This window comes from Canis lupus, chromosome 9, assembly GCF_048164855.1.
Source record: "Canis lupus baileyi chromosome 9, mCanLup2.hap1, whole genome shotgun sequence".
NCBI lineage: Eukaryota > Metazoa > Chordata > Mammalia > Carnivora > Canidae > Canis > Canis lupus.
In genome coordinates, this window is record NC_132846.1 from 50,322,445 (window position 1) to 50,343,267 (window position 20,823).

The 20,823-nt window shown below is 38.3% G+C and overlaps 1 protein-coding gene across 40 annotated transcripts in view; it reads left to right on the forward strand.

Moving 5' to 3' along the window:
- TTLL5 (tubulin tyrosine ligase like 5) overlaps positions 1-20,823 on the forward strand; it is a 270,361-nt gene that overhangs the window by 199,542 nt on the left and 49,996 nt on the right. For 30 of the 40 annotated variants that reach the window (XR_012036922.1, XR_012036921.1, XR_012036924.1 and 27 more), the window contains one exon: positions 5,319-5,536. The exons of 8 other annotated variants lie outside the window; for them this stretch is intronic. Coding sequence is in view for 8 of the 32 variants with exons in the window: in XM_072839391.1 (XP_072695492.1) it covers positions 5,319-5,536 (218 nt within the window). In the remaining 24 variants the exon portion in view is untranslated. Of the gene's footprint in view, positions 1-5,318; positions 5,541-20,823 lie in introns of those variants that run through there. 2 more of the 40 variants (XM_072839400.1, XM_072839401.1) reach the window with 2 other exon arrangements.

Sequence of the window (20,823 nt, forward strand, 5' to 3'; positions counted from 1 at the left end):
GCAGGGTCCATGCAGGAAGTCCAATGTGGGACTCGATCCTGGGACTCCGGGATCATGCCCTGACCCAAAGGCAGACACTCAATCGCTGAGCCACGCAGGTGTCCCTAGAAGGAACTTAATCTAATTCTTCTTTCCATTTATGAATGAATATCAGGACAAAACAATTTATGTAATCTATTGTTGATGGAGTTGTAGGGTTGGGGCCAATACATGGTATGAGAGGCCTGGGGAAGCTGATTTCTGCCAACAGTCTATTAAATTCATTTATATATCTACTTTTCAGCATTGCCTCAGTACTTTCCTGGGTTTCTAATTCCCAAATTTGATTTCTTTAATTCATTACACTTAGCCTTGGTTTTGGTGAAATACCTAGGAACTTGTATATTACTGACTCTTTGGAATACTGGATGGTACAGAATTGTTATCACTTTATTATCCACTCAGTGTATTAGAGTATGACTACTGAACAACTGAGAACCTAGCTTTTTCTTTCTTTCTTTTTTTTTTTTACTGTATGTGGAAAGAGTACCTGTTCTTTTGAGATGCAGTGTATTTATGTTTTGTTAAGGTTTAAACAAGCATGACTCTTTGGTAGATTGAGGATTATATTTCAGCTCAGTTAGGATTCCATTTTGCTGCATCTAGTGGACCCCTCTCCCTGCCATGGCTTAACAAGTTAGGGATTTTTTTTACCCATATAATCAGAAATCTAGAGTTAGGCTCTCTGGAACTGTATGATACTGTCGCGAGCCCCATGCTTTTCCTGTCTTTATCCTCTGCAATCCTTAGGAAGAAACTTTCACCAGATACTAGCTAGATATCCATATTCTGAGTGGGAAGAACAGTAAAGGGCAAAAAGTTGTGTCCTAACCCAGTTAGCCCCTTTTAAAAAAGAACTTTCCCAGAAACTGTACCTGGAGACTTCTGTTTACATCTCAGAACTGTGTCACGTGGTTATTTGTAAGTACAGGAGAGATTGGTAAATACAATTTTTTAGCTGGGCACACATCATTACCCAAACAAATAAGGGCAGTATTACTAGGAATAAAGACAGAAATGTTAGTATCCAGGCCAGTGACAGCCTCCTAAGCAATAAGCCTCCTAATTGCTTTTATTTTGTTATTTGACTGGTCTTATCACTATGGAACATCAGTGTCTAAGGGCTTGCCACAAAATCTGCATCTAGGATGATAAATTATTTTTGTTTGGGATCTGCAGAAGGGCTTACTTACATTTTGTGGCTGAGTATAAGCTGAACACAAAAAATACACTAAGCCTGATTCAAAGTCCAGAGAATGCTCCTATTATAAGATTACATCTCTTCGTAAACACAAACTTGCCTGTTTTCTTGTTATAGGAATTTGGTATTTGCTAAAAAAATTAAATTAAATTAAATTAAAAAGGTGAAGAGTGGTTATAATGAGTTTTGCTATTTGCATTCATGGGGTAGATATTTATTAAGCACCTTTTATGTACAGGGCATTCTACTAGGCACTATGAGTGAAAAAAAAATTAGATCTCAATCCAGCCATCTCCAGTGTGCATTGTCCAGAAGGAAAGAAAAGTACATACATCAGTAGCTGTAACACAAGGTAGAATGTGCTAAGTATGATAAGACACATACAAATACATTGTTAGAAGCATTCAGAAGAGGAAAAGATTACTTCTGCCAGAGAGAATTGAGTAAATATGATCTGGGGAACCTAAACATATGTTTTCATTTTAAGAGTTTGCTTTCACATCTAGTGAGCATCATCATAGGGCTAGAAAAATATGTTGAAAAGTACATAACCAACTGGCATTCACAGATCATTACAGATAGGCAGACTTGCATGTCATCCCATCCCTTTAGTTCCTCAGTAAACTGAGGTAGAGGATTGGGGAGGAATGGAGCATTTGTTGAGTGTCTACTGTGAGCCTTGTATTTGGTCTATTAAAAGAATCCTTTATTGAATGCCTAGACTAGATTTACATATGTGATCTTCATTTAATCCTCAATAATCCAGCAAAGTAATTGTAATTACCTACGAGGAAGCTAAAGTTGAGAGAAGTTCAGTAACTTGAAAAAGTCACCCAGTTTATAAGTGACAGATCCTACATTGAGCCCAGGCACAATTGACTGCAAAGCCATGATATTTTCCACTTAACTGAGTCTTTGTTTTTTACTGATGACCAAATCTGGATTTGTAGGCATAGTAAGTATTGAAGAGTGAGCTCCTTCTTCAACCCTCCCTAATAGTGAGTCCTGTACCCACCTGGTTGAAACTTGGGTGCCATTTGGATACTTTGACTTGTACTCAGAGTTAGTTTTGTTACCTGCTTAAATCTTATGAGAATTTGACTTTCTTTTGACTTTGAATAATTTATTTTTGTACAAAATTACTGCATATAGATGGTACAAAATTCAAAAAGATATAAATGATGTATGCTTTCTCCTGGACCCCCAGCTAACTAGTTTTTCTCCATGGAGGTTACTAGTTTTTTTATATATCCTTTCTGAATTGTTCTGTGCAAATACCAGCCTTATGTGTATGTGTGTGTGTTTCTGTGTGTTTGTGTATCTGATACATGTATGGCTTTGCATATTCTTTTTTCTTTTTACAAAAATGGGAGCTTACTATACTCACACTGGTCTGATATTGCTCTTTTTATTCATTTTTTATTTGCGTTTAGATGTCCCAGCAAGATTTTTTAACAAAAGAAAAACTCGGTGACCTTGAAATATAGTTGTCACCTTGGCAACATGTACTGAATAGATGTTCTAAGAGCCCGTTTGCTAACAATGGCCATTCTTCCTCTGATACTCATCCAGTGAATTTGTCCTATGGATGTAGAGCTAGCTCTTCAGTCCTCATTCTGATCTTTACAGTCTCTTCCCCAGCCAGAATGAGGCACCTTTTTTCTTTTCTTTTCTTTCTTTTCTTTCTTTTCTTTTCTTTTCTTTTCTTTTCTTTTCTTTTCTTTTCTTTTCTTTTCTTTTCTTTTCTTTCTTTTCTTTCTTTTTTCTTTTCTTTTCTTTTCTTTCTTTTCTTTTTTCTTTCTTTTCTCTTTTCTTTCTTTCTTCTTTTCTTTTCTTTTCTTTTCTTTTCTTTTCTTTCTTTTCTTTTCTTTTCTTTTCTTTTCTTTTCTTTCTTTCGAACAAAAATACTGATAGAGGCCTGAATGAGGCATCTTTCAATCTAAACTCACATGTTGGGATGTAGTGGTGAAAATAGAAATATACAGTAGCCCTTTACTGCCTCACTCCTTCCTTCCAGGTGAATGTCTCCTCAGATATGGAGCTGGTGCTTGAAAGGAATGGATTTGTTTTTCAGTCTACTTGCTGCATTCTTTGGTTACTTGCCCTCGGAAGGCTGGCCGGAGCAGAATCAGGGCTTCTGTGTCCTCTTAGACCATCCCAAGACCTTCCCATGTGTACACATAACCCCTTTCCCCCTAGTGTCAACCTCTTGGCTTTGCCCACGGACTTGGGTCTTTCTTTGTTCCCCTTCTTTGTTTTTTTTTTTTTTTTTTTTTTTTTTTATGATAGTCACAGAGAGAGAGAGAGGTGCAGAGACACAGGCAGAGGGAGAAGCAGGCTCCATGCACCAGGAGCCCAATGTGGGATTCGATCCCGGGTCTCCAGGATCGCGCCCTGGGCCAAAGGCAGGCGCCAAACCGCTGCGCCACCCAGAGATCCCTGTTCCCCTTCTTTGGATCAGAGATGGAGGCAAGTGAAGAGCTCTTCAGTTTCCCCTTTGGACAGTTTGCAGGGATGAAGAACATCTCAGTCAGATTGGTCCATTCAAAAATGCTCTGACCCTCTTCTATCTTTGAAATTGCTTTGTTCTTTGTCAGGCCTGTCCATCAAACACATTTACTCAACCCAGGATTCTTTGATCCCCCTCATACCTACCTAGCCCAGGACTTTTGGATATATTTCCCTGAAATGGGACATTCCAAGGCATGAGTATAGAAGGATTGGTTAACATTTTACTAAAGCTACCCAGTTTATCTTTTATATCTTAAAAATAAGTCGTGAAAGACAGTACTAATAAAGTCTATCTAGAAGGTGAATGTTTCCTAAGAGCATCTGATCTTATTCCTTTAGGCCTGGCCATAAGGAAATGACATTTCTCCCATGTCTCTTTAAATGTAGTGTCTACAGATGGAAATCAATTCCCAGAAATCCTGTTAATAAAAAAAACAAACAAAACCTTGTGTATTTTGTCAATTTTATTATTTTTCTCCTAGAATTATTTCACATTTAAAGCTTTTATAATGCATGCATATTGAAAGCAGCACTAATAGTATTGAATGATCAGTAACAAAATCTGTGACCCCAAAAAACCCAATTTCTAATGAGTTAAATAAGTTGTAAGAATTTTTTAAGCATCTACTTGAGAAAGTATACATTTACATACTAACTACAGACATATATTGGTGTTTGTGATATTTAGATGGTGATTTTTAGGTCTTTATTGATTTGTAGGCTTACCCTCTGAGCAAATATACTTTTGTGTTGATCTTATATTCATTTAATAACTAGTATTCAGATAGTAATTCTACTTTGAAAGTGTTTTGTTATTTTTTTAAAATATTTTATTTTTAAGTAATCTCTACACCCAACATGGGGCTCGAACCTGTCCCTGAGATCAAGGTTGTATGCTCTACCAACTGAGCCAGCCAGGTGCCCCTGAAAGTGTTTCAAAATGTAAAGTCTAATGTCAATCTTTAGGTCAACAAAGTGTTACTATTTCAGAATTCTACAAACAGCCCTCAAGGCCATGCATGCAGTCCGGCTTTTCTATTCCAGCCTCCTCTCTGCATCCATTCTGCTCACTATACCCTTGTCAAACTGGCTTCTTCCCACTCCTCAAATGTGCAAACCTTCTAGAGGAGTTCAGAGTCATCTGAGTAGGCTGGAGTTGAGTCAGGCTTCAAGCCACTTTTTGTTTTGTGCATTATTCCTAGTGCTTGACACCCAGTAGAAGACATTCATTAAATATTTGTTGAATTTAACAATGAAGGAAACTTAGGCTAAGAAAGACCAAATACTTTTCTGATTGCTGCAGTGGATAATACATAATATCCAGATAACCCTGATTCCTAGCTCAGTGCACTTCCAATGAGACCATTTCAACTCTGTGCTTCCAGAGATTTTCCCCCTCTGAATGTAGACCTGTGCTGGCATTATTAGAGAAATATTTCCTTTCCCCTTTCCTGAGCAGTAGTGTCCCTTCTCCTTTTATCTCACTTGAGGATTACAAGCCATTCACTTACAGCAAATGAGTTAGAAGGACATCCCCTTGACCTTTTTTTCTTTCTTTTTCTTATAGGCCATCTTTGGCAGCCAGACACTATCTAACTCCAATTTATGGACAATAAATAATGGTGCAGGCGGTAGAATTTCAAGTGCCACGGCTAGTGGCCAGAAGCCAACCACTCTGCCACAAAAAGTGGTGCCACCTCCAAGCTCTTCCTCCTCACTGGTCCCCAAGCCCCCAGCCAATCACAAACAAATCCTCAGAAAGATGACATCCCAGAGAGTCTCCAAGTAAGTCCTCCTCAATCTTTTGTTCAGTTTCTCCCGAGTTGTAGTAGTTCTGTGCTAAGAGTACTCTTCATTTATGAGGCCTTCAAAACCATTTGTACGTCAAAGACAAGAACTCCTGATGGGTGCCACAGGTTAACTCTGGTTCTCAGCCTGGGCTACAGGTCAGAATCCCCTGGGGAGTTAGTGAACCACGCCAAAGTAGGCACTGCCTACCCTGTGGGAGGGACAGGTGCTGCTCTCAGGTTCCCTGGGGATTGTGATGAGGGCTAACACAGGGTTCAGGATCATTGCTGATGATCCTCCAGCCTCTGGCAGAAACTACGATCAGCTAACACGCTGAACTGTGGGCCTGGAGATGGGAAATGAAAGCTTCTTCCCAATCTCTTCTTTTCTGGATCTTTCTACAGAGTCAGATCTTTGCAGTTGTGTATAAAATTCAGTACCACCCTTGTTTGTCATTTACTTGTACGTATTTGAATGGAAAGACATTAGAGTGGGATTTTATGGGTGGTGGCGGGGTAGGGGATTAACTCACTGACATTAGTCCACAGGCTCTGTAGAGCAACTTGTTTCTAATACCTTTTGCCCATTTTACCTCAGAAAGATGTTCCCATGCCTCAATCAATTTTTTTCAGGTTATACCCTTCACTCTTATTTCCAACCATATTTTAGCTAGCAAACCAGAAATAAGACTAATAAAGAGTGTTAGTTCTAATGGCCCTTCTCCGTTTAAAATTGGGAAACTTTTCAAAGATGCCGATAAGAAGCAAGCATTCCCTGATGGATAAACACGTAGAGGGGGTGAGGGAGTTTGGGTTTTTCTCTTGCTCTCATTAAGTCTCCTCGTTCATTTGTCCCTCGCAAAATCAATTTTAGTTGTAATGACCAGTCATAGGATGTAGAAAAAGCAGTTCCTCTTTTTTCCCCCTTGGACAGGTAATCAAATTCTGGATTTGGATAGAAAACAGTCCCTTGTGACTTTTAATTATACTGCTGCCATTATTCATCTGTCCAACAAATACTTATTCCATGCCTACTAAGTGCTATTGTAGGAATAATTGGCATTGTAATGACTTTACAGAACTCTCTGGAGCACTAGGGAAGGGTAGTCAGAAGGGGGCAGTTCGTGGTCAAGGCCAAGAGCACAGTAAGAAGGAAGATGTATGGCTCCTCACCCTGGCAAGAGTAGAATCGAGTCCTTCAGGTTGCAGCCTCTGGAACCAGACTGCCTGTATTCACACCCTCATCCACAGTTTACTACCTGAAGACCTTTGGCAAGTTGCAAGTTACTTAATCTGTTAGCCCCACTTTTCCACAGTTCTGAAGTGGAGATAATAAACAGTGTCTGCTTTATAGGCCATTGATAATATTAGCAGAGTTAATACATGTACGTAGAACAAGAATCTAGCACATGTAAGAAGTCAGTGCACGTTAATTACCATCATAAGCATTCCAAAACCATGCTCTGTTTCACAGGTTCGAAGCCCACAGTTGGGTAGGAAAATCAGTGAGTCAGATATGAATGTTGAATTTGCCAGCATGCTCCCTAGTTGTGGATCCTCGGAGAATTGCCAGTACCCTGAGAGGGCCCTTGGTGGCCTGTGTGGTGGCTAGCTAGTCTGCTGGTGAGGAGGTGGGCTCTGGCAGCAGGCAGTGGGGCTGGACGTTCGAAGATGCTGTTCACTGCCCTGAACTCGCTGCTGGCAGGAGAACTCTTCAGCCTTTCGAGATGGAACTGCAGCTCTGTGGACAAACTTTGCTGCATTTTTGTGGTTTCTTCTCTCTGACAGGCAGGAGTGTGGGAAAACCGGAAACAGCTCAGCACCAAAAATGCACAGAAGGGGGGAAAAGCAAGATTTCTTCAGAATTTAAGAAATATAATCCAAGTATCAAAAGGCATGCTGTAAGGCGTTGTTCCAGGAAATAGTTTCCAATTTGCCTTTAAAATTCTAGCACAAGTCTCTGAAGCTAAATAAGTTAGTACTAATGGAGACCTTAATGTTCTCTCACTCATGTATAAAATGTACAGTGTTATGAGGGCCCCACTGTTTTTAATATTCTTCTGACTTTTAGGTTCTTATTGACCTGACTTTGTTCTTATCTGACCTGACTCAACGAAAAGTTCCCTCTAAAAAGTATTTGGATAAAGGTTTTTTTTTTTTAAATAGCCTTTTTATTTTATAATAATTTCAGACTTACAGGAAATTTACAAAGATAGTACACATAAAAATAAGAAAACCCAGTTTTCCCCATTGCTAATATATCAGCATGACACATATGAAGAAGGTGCCATACTGAGAAACTGTCAGTGGTACATTATTATGAACTATAAAGTCTATACCTCATTTCGACTGAAGTCATTATTAATCTAGAAAAACCTTTGATGGTTCCTGAAATTAGGACCCTTCTTTCCGTTCTAAAGTAATTCATGCTTCCAGCCATTCTAGCAAGTTACTTAATGTTTATGTAACTTCTTTTCCTATTTAAAATAGGAATGATAATAGTACCTGCCCCATAGGGTTGTTAAGAGAAATAAATGAATTAATATCAAGCACACATACGATGCCTGGAGCATAATATATATTGAATAAGTGTTAGACATTACTATATCATCCTTAGGTTAATACTAGGATGGCGATTCAAGAAATTTTCACATAACTTTTTACTTTCTTTCTGCAAGATATGTTGCTTCATTTGGTAGGAGCTCATTTCAGCCTTTATTCTGGCTCAGTTCAGATTAATCAGGAACCCTCAGTTCTGAGTGGTGATACTGAGTCACACTCAGGAATGCCATAGTTGCCCCAAGAGACACAACTAATGAGAAGTTGTAATGAGCTATTGACTGTGCCAAGCCCTGTGTTTTTGGGTTGAACTTCAAACTTCTCCTAGCACAGAAGTTGGCATTGGACAAATATAGAAGCAATTTCCAAGAGCATCAAAGTTTCCACATCCTAGAGGATTGAGTTTAGAGAACAATAGAACATAAAAGATGGAATGTCGTTTGGATGTTGGTGCAAAGGGAGTTGAGAATCAGAACAGTGGGGTCCTATTTCTTTATGATAATATTCAAGTGACTTTTCCCTCTAAAGGTTTCAGTTTCCCATCTGTAAAAAAAAAAAAGAAAAAAGAAAAAAAAAAAGAAAAAAAACCACTGTCCCCACTGAATAATTAACCAAAATAACTTGTTTTCTGGAAAAAAAAAAAAAAAAAAAAAAAAAAACTTGTTTTCTGTCTATTCTGTTGAAAGTTTTTTATGAGCACATTCGTTTTTTTAATTCTGTTGCTTTATAGCCATTTGCTCATCCCTGTTTGGCCCAGAAGTTCTTTGTTATAGTTCTCAAATTCATACACTTCTATTTCTCTTAGCTAGATCTCCTTGGTCAGGTCTGTGAAGAGAATGATTTAGACTTTTTTCTCCTTTCCATAGTGCCAGGAGCCTTTCTTGACTTTCCTCTCTAGTGTTTGCCACACGTCATAATTTAGTACCCACTTCAGATCCTCCTTTTGCAACTATTTCTGGTATTTCTTCCAGTCAGCTGAACTAAGAGGGATGACAGCCTAGGAGCAACTGCATGCTTATGACCTGTGTCTTCCTTGTACATGACCTTTTTCTTAGAGCCAGAATCATACTCTCCAGGAAATAGAAAGAAACCTGAGGGGATTAAGGTTTGCCAGGGACGTGGGCAAAACTCACAGACTAGAGATGATAGGGAAGGGCAGAATCAAAGCCGTGGTACCTGGGGCTTCTCTGAAGAAAGAAAAATACAGAAGAAACACCAGACCTAACGAAAGTGCTTTGCTTTAAATAGCTGGAATTACCTTTCCTTGCCCATGTTTTAGGATATTCTGCATCAGGGTGACCTCAGCAGAAATGGAAGGTAACTGCTTGTTCTATGTCAGCACCCAGGACAGTGGTGTTTGTTAATGGCTGCTCAGCATCGGGAAGGGAGGAAAGAGGCCAGTAACCCAGCAGCGTATTGAGACCTGTACCAACCAGTTCATAGGACCTGAACTTGTTGTGTAAGCAATATGATGAAAGATGCTCAGAGGTTGATGTCAGACAAATATAAAAATGGGAGAGGTTAACGTCAGACAAATATAAAAATGAGGATCAGGGTAAAAAAAATACCTATCTTTTTAACATATGAGTCATTAATGTGAGGTAAAGTGATCCAGAGTTAAAATGATCCAAAAGTAGGTTCTTGATATGAGGATACAAGGTGTCATATTGTAGTTAACCATCTTCTGTCAGCTTTTCAGCCTTTTTTATTATGTGTAATTTCAAGAAATACGATCAAATCTGTGGCATATCCATCCTTAAATACAGGATTCTCTAAATTATGCATTTCTGGGGTGCCTCAGTGGGTCAGTTGGTTATACGTCTGCCTTCGGCTCCGGTCTTGATCTTGGAGTTTTGGGATCAACCCCCACATCAAGCTCCTTGCACAGTGGAGAGCCTTCTTCTCCCTGTCCTTCTGTCTACTGCTCTGCCTGCTTGTATGCTCACGCGCGCTCTCTCTCTCTCTCTCTCTCTCTCTCTCTGTCAAATGAATAAATAAAACCCTTTAAAAAATAAATTATGCATTTCCAAAACATATAATTATAGACTTTTAGTGCTAAAAGATAAAAGACTGCTGGCATAGTGAAACGCTGTGAGTGTAGCAAGGAACACAGGTGGTCAGTGGCAGAGCCAAAGCCAGATCTGTGTCACCTACCATGCTAACCCCAGACTCTTCCCAGTAGACCACCAATTTCAAAGGCCCCCCACCAACCCACTCAGATCCATTTTGTACAGCAAATGACAGGTTAATCATCCTAAAATATTGCCTTGGGGAAGATGCAAAGTAAGCACTTCAGAACTTGCTCTCCTCCCTTTCCACACCAGTTTTACTACTTAAGTGGCCACTGAAATTCTCAAAAGGAGGAAGAATTATTGTCATTCTCCTACTGAAGTGTTGGGAGAATTTCTGTTAGATGTAGCATGAGAAGGATTGAATTGAAGAACAATACTGAAGGCTTTTATATCTTGCCTTCCTATGAGAGTGAAATCTAGGAAATGAGTGGGAAACCTGGAATATACCAGACAACACCCTCTCACTCTGAGAGGCAGGGCCTGGAAGTACAAAGGGACAGGGTGCTAGTCAAGGGATCTGCCACTTAGACTTTTTCCTCCGGTCAGCCCTTAGCATTTGGACCTCAGTGGTGGTGTTAGATCTTAGGGTTTTCTTTTGGCATAGATGATGACAGAGGGTGCTAGTAAACACACCTAACCAGAGGTTGCTGCTGCCATGTGTATTGCCCAGTGAGGAGAAGTACATGAGAGTCATGGAATGATGGGTCTTCCTTTGGTGATTTATACTTGGGTAATTTAAAGTAAAATCTTACTTCTCATCCCTGCTACTAGGATACTAAAATGGCTGTTAAAATGGTAATATAACTGTTAGATATTTCCTATCTCTCACTTTTCTTTCTTATCTGAGTAGGAAGATCCCTTTTTAAAAGATTTGGGCAAGATCTTAATGCATTTTATAGAATCCATATCAATTCCTCCATGATCATAAGTCTTTAATAGCAAACTTAGGACTTTCTCTCTGGGGATGAGCAAATATTTAAAAATCTTGGGGCCTAGGAATAGATGGTATAGTTTAAAAGAAAGTTCAACAAAGAAGACTCAGGGGAGCTTCCAACCTCTGAAATAAATTTAAGCAAGCAAGAAAACATTTTAGAAAATTCCTAATGTGCATTCTTGACAAAATTTAAGCTTAGAGAACATAGATGTGTAGAGCTTTAAAAGGCTATCTCATGCACAGAGTTAAGTAGTCTGTGATCAGGAAGAAAATGAGAAATACCTAAGGGAAAATTTAGGTTAAACACAGTGAATTGAACACTGCAGAAAATTAATGAAGTATAGGACAGATTTCAAAAACTTTCAAAATTCTGAGGATAAAGTATACAAAGATAAAAATGTTGACAAAAGATGGATTCAACCTAAAATAACGCATTGCAGAAATGGAATAGAAGTAGTAGTCATTATTACAGGCAAAATAGACCTAATATAAGGACATGAAGGGTTTTGAACAATATAATTAATGAAATTAAATTAACAGATATACAGTTTTGTATCCTGCAGAGCTCCCATGGAATATTTTTCAATTAAAGCCTCAAAAAATAACAGTTATATAGGACAATACAGAATTATATTATTCTCTGACCATGTTACAATAAAATGAGATATTAAAAGTCTGGACAGAAAATAAAATAAAATAAATAAAATAAGAAAAGAAAAGAAAAGTCTGGACAGAAAGCCCAAATAATATTGGAATTTTTAAACATTCTTTTAAGTAACTTGGATCAGAATGATATTGCACACTATATTGAAAGTAAGAATTACACACATCGGCACAAGACAAGAATGCCTACTCTTGCCACTTTTATTCAACATAGTACTGGAAATCCCAAATAGAGCACTTAGGCAAGAACATGAAATAAGGAGCATGCAAATTGGAAAGGAAGAAGTAAAACTGTCATCTGCAGATGATTTTATATTATATAGAAAATATGGGACACCTTGGTGGCTTAGCGGTTGAGCGTCTGCCTTTGGCTCAGGGCATGATCCTGGGGTCCCTGGATCAAGTCCCACATCAGGCTCCCTGCATGGAGCCTACTTCTCTCTCTGCCTGTGTCTCTGCCTCTCTCTCTCTCTCTCTATCATGAATAAATAAATAAAATCTTAAAAAAAAAGAAAATATGTAATATTTTCTAGAGACTCCACCAAAAAAACTATTAGAACTAATAATGAATTCAGTAAAGTTTCAGTACATAAAATCAGTATACAGAATCAGTTGCATTTCTATACACTAACAACAAACTGTCAGAAAGAGAAATTAAAACAATCTCATTTATAATTGCATCAAAAAGAATAAAATACCTAGAAATAAATTTAACCAAGGAGGTGAAAGATTTGTACACTAAACACTGCAAGACATTCATGAAAGAAATTGAAGACATAAAAATAAATGGAAAGATATTCTATGTTCATGGACTGGAAGAATTAATATTGGTTAAGATGTCAATACTACACAAGGCAATCTACAGATTCATTGTAATCTGTATCAAAATTCCAATGGCATTTTTCACAGAAATAGAACAAACAATCCTGAAATCAGTATGGACCACAAAGACCGCAGAGTGCCAAAGCTGTCTTGACAAAGAAGAACAAAGCTGGAGGCATTATGCTTCCTGGTTTCAAATTAAATTACAAAGATGTGGTAATCCAAACAGTATGGCATTGACATAAAAACAGACACATAAATCAATGGAACACAATAGAGATCCCAGAAATAACCTATGCATATATGGTCAATTTAAGACCAAGCCAAGAATATGCAATGGGGAAAGGAAGGTCTCTTTAAATAAGTGGTGCTGGATGAGAAAATGCTCCGCATCACTGGCCATCAGGGAAATACAAATCAAAACCACGATGAGATACCACCTCACACCAGTGAGAATGGTGAAAATTAACAAGACAGTAAACAACACATGTTGGAGAGGATGTGGAGAAAGGGAAACCCTCCTGCACTGTTGGTGGGAATGTGAACTGGTACAGCCACTCTGGAAAACTGCGTGGAGGTTCCTCAAAGAGTTAAAAATAGATCTGTCTTACATCCCAGCAATTGCACTGCTAGGGATTTACCCCAAAGATACAGATGCAGTGAAATGCCGGGACACCTGCACCCCGATGTTTATAGCAGCAATGTCCACAATAGCCAAACTGTGGAAGGAGCCTCGGTGTCCATCGAAAGATGAATGGATAAAGAAGATGTGGTTTATGTATACAATGGAATATTACTCAGCCATTAGAAACAACAAATACCCACCATTTGTTTCGACGTGGAGGGACTTGGAGGGTATTATGCTGAGTGAAATAAGTCAATCGGAAAAGGACAAACATTATATGGTCTCATTCATTTGGGGAATATAAAAATTAGTGAAAGGAATAAAGGGAAAGGAGAGAAAATGAGTGAAAATATCAGTGAGGGTGACAAAACATGAGAGACACCTAACTCTGGGAAATGAACAAGGGGTAGTGGAAGGGGAGATGGGTGGGAAGTTGGGGTGACTGGGTGATAGGCACTGAGGGGGGCACTTGTGATGAGCACTGGATGTTATGCTATATTTTGGCAAATTGAACTCCAATAAAAAAATTAAAAATAAATAAATAGATAAGTGGTGCTGGGAAAACTGGATGGCCACATAAAAAAAATGAAACTCTTTCTCACACCATATACAAAAATTAACTCAAAATGGATTAAAACTTAAACATAAGTCTTGAAACTGACAGTGGCTCTCTCTCTCAAATAAATAAACAAATCTTTTTTTTTAAGATTTTATTTATTTATGATAGACATAGAGAGAGAGAGAGAGGCAGAGACACAGGCAGAGGGAGAAGCAGGCTCCATGCTGGGAGACCTATGCGGGACTCAATCCCGGGACTCCAGGATCACGCCCTGGGCCAAAGGCAGGCTCTAAACCGCTGAGCCACCCGGGGATCCCCAATAAATAAATTTTTTACAAAAATAAAAAAATAAAGGAGATACAGGGAGACCGAAAAATTATGAGAACATTGTATGATCATTTGCTACTAAATTTTAAAAACTGAACCAAAAAAAAAATTTTTTTAAATTGAAAGGTAATATTTTCAAAAATATTAGCTATCAAGATTGGTTCTTGAATAAAAGGAATACCCAAGTAGAACAAGGTAGAAATTTTTAAACTATCTAAATGGGTTCTTAAATAAATAGGTTGCATGAGTAGCCCTAGGAAGTAGTTTTTGTTTTGTTTTGTCTTTTTGTTTTGTTTTGTTTTGTTTATGACAGACACAGAGAGAGAGAATGAGAGAGGCAGAGACACAGACAGAGGGAGAAGCAAGCTCTGTGCAGGAAGCCTGACGTGGAACTCGATCCTGGGTCTCCAGGATCACATCCCGGGCCGAAAGCAGCACTAAACTGCTGGGCCACCAGGGCTGCCCCCTAGGAAGTAGTTTAAAATATCATCTCTAAAATAGTTCTTTGAACCTTTGGAGGCTTCCAGGTGCCTACAAGATAAAGTTGAGAGTCCTTACTCTGATATCAAAGCCTTCTGCACTATGTCCTCTATCCTGTCTATAACCTTCCCCGGACTGTCTTACAGTCTACTCCACACACATGCTCATGTTCATTGTTCCTACATGCTCATGTTCTCCCCTCTTCCTTGTGCCCTCTGCCCTCTTGAATCTAAGTCCTGTGTTTTATTCAAGATCAGAGTTTATCACCTTGATGTAGCTTTGCCAAGTACCTCTGCTAACTCTACCATCTATCCCCTTGTCTAATTCTTCCTTTTTATATATGTTCTTCTTCCCATAAGTCTCTAGGGACAGATACCTTGTCTTTATCCTCTTATCACGCATATGTTGAATGTCCATGGTGCTGAGCATTGCTCTAAATATTCGTGATTAACACCAGTCGGAGAGGACAGACACAAGCCCAGTTCCCATAAAGCTTATTTTTAAGAGAGGGGAGACAAATGTATTCTTCAGCCCCCAAACTAGCTTATATTCATGACAAGTTCTCAGAAAATGGTGGTAAAGGAGTCAGTGGTGGAGATGGAGACACGCTAGAGGTGGTAGTTGAGGTGGTGGTGGTGACATAGTATTGTGTAACAAGGTGTATGTGTCAAGGATCACCAAGTAACAATGATGTCATCAGTAATTGTTTATACTGTGTAGAATAGTAAGTAGTGTATGGGAAGCACAATTGCTAACAGCCCAAGATTTCTAATTAAATTTGAATCCTGTCTCCTTCATTCAATTGACTATTTTTTGGGGCTACCCCTCTAAGTCTCTGTTTCATTATCTGTAAAATATTACCTACATCATGGAGCTGTTCTTAGGATTAAATGAGATCATTTATTTCCCTGACACATACCAAGTGTCCATGCATGTATATTGGTATAGTTATAATTTTTGCCGCAGCTGTTGTTCCCTATTAAAAGAAATGGCATTTTTGTTGTTATTAAGCTGATATTTTTAAGTGTGATTTGGCTGTAGCTTGCAAGGCTGTGGAAGTTCAAACACATTCTGAGATCTTGATCACTAATAATTCTAATGACTACTGAAGGCAAGGGCTTAGCTTCAAATAAAACAAAAGACAACTTCCAGTCACGTTGTCTTCATAAGTTTACACTTAATACTCTCCCTTTGCTTCAAACACATAGAACTGATTTTAAAAAAGGGGGGGGGACCTCGCTGAGCTTCAAAACAAGGGAAACATCCCCTTTGCCCCAAAACTAGGGTACAAAAATAACTGAGAATCAGTAAATGAAGCTGAAACAAGCTTTTTGAACTCTGCTTTGGAAGTAGGTAGCAACAGCCTGGAGTTCAGCCCCTGTGGCATGTTGGAGCCTGAAAGTGCCCTACCCAAGAGGAATGACTAAGAAGCCAGGCTCATTAATTGGAAGTAAAATAGTAATTTTTCAACTGGGGAAAATATTACCCCCAGAAGATATCTGGCGATGTCTGGAATTTTTTTTATTATTATCATTAGCTGGATGGGGGGTAAGGAATTCCTACTGACATCTAATGAGAGTCTAGAGATGCTGGCAAACATCCTGCAAAGCACAGGGTAGTTCCCCACCACAAAGAATTACCCAGTCCAAAATGTCAGTAATACTAAGATTTATCCTGAGCTAAGTGGGCTCTCCTCATGGGAGATTGATAAAACTTATGTGGGCCGCACCACATGAGGGTCCAACTGTTCATGTCTGAGAATTCACCTGGATTTCTAAATATGACTGAGGCAAGGACACTGAAATACCAGTGTACAGTCTGGTTCTGGACTAGGGTAAGAGGATGGGTGGAAGACCCTATAAAACCTTTCGACAGCAAGCACAGAGACAAGGGGGAGAAATAATTATTATTCAACATGAGCTTACAAACCAAAATTGCAAAACACACGAAGAAATCTGAATCTAAGGAAGATTGCCAACAAAGTCAAGAACTAGAACACGAATTTCTTACAAATGAGATTAATATTTCTGAACAGCCAGACATGTTAGATCTGGTATCTGATAGGATTGTCTTGTGGAACATGACATGTGACTCTGATCACAAGATTGAGTATCAGAAAGGATACCTGAGAGAGAGGTGGACAAGTTACACTATAAGAAATAATAACTGAGACTTCTCTGGAATTAAAGAAATAAATGTTCTCGGCTAAAAAATTCATCCCATGTGCCAAAAGGAATGCATATTTAGATGCAGAACACTGAGCATAAAGGGAGGACTTACATACTACTTTAAAGAAAATTCACAAAGGAACCCAGAATACTGATATTCTTTTTTTTTTTAAATTATTTATTTATTCATAAGAGACACAGACTGAGAGAGAGGCAGAGACACAGGCAGAGGGAGAAGCAGGCTCCTCACAGGGAGCCTGATGCGGGACTTGATACCAGATCCCAGGATCACTACCTGAGCTGAAGGCAAGCACCCAACCGCTGAGCTACCCAGGCATCCCTGATATTCTTTTCTTCAGCAATAACAGATGACAGAAGACAAGAGCTGATAGCTCAGGTGTTGTGGTAAAGTGTCTTTCAGTTTAGAATTTTATACCCAGCTAAACTGTCATTCAAGAGACAAGCCAAAATACAAATAATTTGAGATATTCGAAGTCTAAGAGTGTACCTCTTAGGATACACTTCTTCACTTAGGATACAATAAAAATAAACAGAAGTATTGGATAACATGAACGCAGTGATGTGCAAGACTTTTATTAAATGGTAACGAATGTTAATTACTATAAGCATAATTGTTGGTCTTTTAAAAAAGTAAAATGTGTTTGAGACAACAAAGACAAGCTTGAGGGACAATGGGATTCAGTGGATAGTGAAAATATAACAGGTCTGTGTCATGTTCTAAGGGCAAGAGAAATATTGGAGGAAAAAAGTAGAAAAAATAGCTAAATTTTACACTTAGAAAAAAAATAGCTAAGTAATTGATATACAATCTGTAGCTTTCAAACCAATGGAAGGAGAGAGAAGAGAATATGGAAACTTTGAATCTGGTTGGAAGGCAGAAAAAGAAAACAAAAAAGCAAATAAAAAGGATGGTAAGTGGAAAATAAAAACTAAGATGGTAGAAATAAGTCCAGTTATATGCATAATCACAGCGCTAACAGGATTTTACTCTTCTATTAAGAGGTAGATTATGAAGTTGCATTTTTAAACATGTTCAGTTATAGCCTATTTAAAAGAGATACCTAGAGTAAAATTTCACAGTGCAAACAATGAAAAGAAAGTAAACCATACAGTTCTAATTAAAAAGAACATGAGTATAGCAATAAATAAAATAGAATTAAGCAAAAAGCATTAATAGAGATAAAAACACTGGTATGCAGTTAACATCATAAATTTCAAATATATAAATCAAATGCTGACAATAATGTAAGGAAAAATTGGAAAATTATCAATTGTAGTGGGTGATTTTTTTAATCTACTTCTATCAGTAACTGATAGGTACCTCAAAGAAATTTCTGAAGATTTGAAATATTTGAAATGCAGAATAACAGTTGGCTTTGATAAGCAGTTTTTCATCTTTTTCTGGCCACCACTTATAATAAAAAAGTACATTTTATATGCAACCTAGTAAAAATATCTATATTATATATATGAAGTAAAAGTTTCATGAAATACTATCTCCTATTTTTTAGAATTGCTAATGGGATCCTTGAATTGATTTTACAACTCCTTTATGAGTCACAACTCATAGTCTGAAAAATATTAATAGCTATGCATAGATTCCTGTGTCCAAAAGGGAAAAGATACAGTCTCTTCAAGTATATGTTTATAAAAACTCAGTACATATTGTCACAAATAAAGGCTTCACACGTTTCAAAGAAGCCCATGCCAAATGCTTTATATTCTTTAACAATAAATACACTTTAATTAGGAAAAATCAAAAGGTAATTTTTTAAAGGACTCATGTGTTTGAAAATTTTTAAAAATGTAGCACATAGTAGCCATGTGTTAGAGAGGTAATCATAATGAAAATCATCAACCACATAGAATTGGATGCCTTATGGAAAGTGCTACATATCAAATTTGTGGGATAGCCAGAGTTGCTCTCAAAATTAATCTCATAACTATACATGTATTGAAAAGACAAGGAGGATTGAAAATAACTGAGGTAATCATTTAACTTAAAAAACTATAAAAGGAACAACAGATTAAATTAATCCAAATCAAAGTGAAATAATAAAAAGAAGTCACCAGAACAGCCTGGCACATGGGAGAACATGAAAGAACAGTGCCTCAAGCAGAGTGTGGCACATGGAGACCTCAGTACTTGGTGAAGGAATGAATGAAACTGACAGTAGAACCTGGAAAGGGGCGCCTGGGTGGTCAGTTAAGCATCTGCCTTCGGTTCAGGTCATGATCCAAGAGTCCCAGGATCAAGCCCCCATCAAGCCCCCTGCTCAGTAGAGAGTCTCCTCCCTCTCTCTCTTCCCCTCCCCCACTCGTACTCTCTCTCTCTCTCTCTCTCTCTCTCCCCCCCTCCTTCCTTCTTCCTTCCCACTCCCTCTCTCTCAAATAAATAAATAAAAATCTTTTTTAAAAAAACTCTGAAGAGACTAATACAGTAAATTTAAAAAGAGAAGATACCTACAGAGATAATATTAAGAAGAAAAAGGGACATAGCAGCAAATATAATGGAATATGGCTTAGGTAAGGTGTAGTATATTTATAAAATGGAATCTTGGGCACCGCTGCTGCTGCACAAAAGTCGGCTTCATGAAATGTTTCTTGAATTGGTTTTGGAACCAGACCCAAATTAATAATGTTCTCATTATTATTTGCTAAGGATTCACATATTAGCTTCTGTTTGTGCAGCGCATATATAATCCCTGGACTAATGGATAATAGAAAGAGGCACACATAACCTGCACACATGTAGGTTGGGAGTAACATTGTAAGATGATTCATCTGCAAGTAAATGTTTGCTAAGTCAGAGCACATGTTCCTTTAAGGATTCAGTTCTTTACCCTAACTTGAGATTTCTTTTCTCCTTTGGGAATTGAAAGAAGGTGGTTGTCACCAGTATTTTATAAAAATGATCAAGTTTGGGGTTTCTTTTCAGAACCTTCACAGATGCCACCAGGCCTGTCTGCCACAGCCCTGGCAAGGTCAGCATTTCTAGCTCTCCTCTTCCTGTGAAATCTTGAGCATTTTTCTTTTGTGGGTCCTTCCTACTATAGAAAGGTCATCCCCAATGTGGTGGCCTGAATCCAAGATAAACTTTTACGAAACCACTGGAACAGAAAACTAGTACCTCTGTGTTAAAGATGTGGACAGCCTTGAAAAGAACTTGAAGAGAAACAATATACACCAAACCACAGTCAATCTTGTGAAGTAATGAACAAAACAGATCCTAAAGAAAGGATATCACTTTCAGAAAAGTTTCCACCGATCAAAATAATGGGAAAAAAAAAAAAAAGAAGAACAGAGGAAACCACAAATAAAGGAAATAAAAATCCACGAAAAAGCACGTCAGAAGCCTTACCAGCAAAATGGATGGTAGGGATTTTACTCATTATAACCCTCCAGACTGGTGAGGTTATGTCATATAGGCCAGCTGGATGGTTTGCTCCTGATGCCAGTGGAATTCCTAGCCAGCTGTTTGATCCGCATATATTCCCTAAGTGGAGACTAGCACTAGAAGAAATCTTTCAATAATAAATGTAGGCAATATTTCTGCTTCTAGAGATGTTATTTATTTGTAATGCATTGCTAAACAATTTCTTTGAAAGGCCCAGAGAGGCTATTCTCCCTTACTCAAAGTCAGGCCTTTCCTTGGACTCCAGGAAAATGCAAGAGAGCAAAGGAGTAGGCAAGAGTGTAGCAAGTGAATTGAATTCTGGGTTAGAAAGTACACACTTATTACTTAGGGAAACTCTTCAGGTACTTGCAATGAATCCGTCCAAAGGAAAGATCCTGCCTTAGTTGAAAAGAGCATGTCATTATTAATGGAATTCTTCTAATTCTAATTCTAATTGGAATTCTTCGTTGCTACTATACATGTTACTATATAGACATGGCCATGTATCTTATTTCAGTTTTGAAGTGGCTCAGTCAATCAATTAGCATGCCCTTCAGGAGCTTTTGATAATTATGCAGTTCATTCTGTGGAGATAGATCTGAACTAAGCCCAGCACTACAGCCGAGATTGTAGAAAGCCTCAAACTCTCAACCTGGGG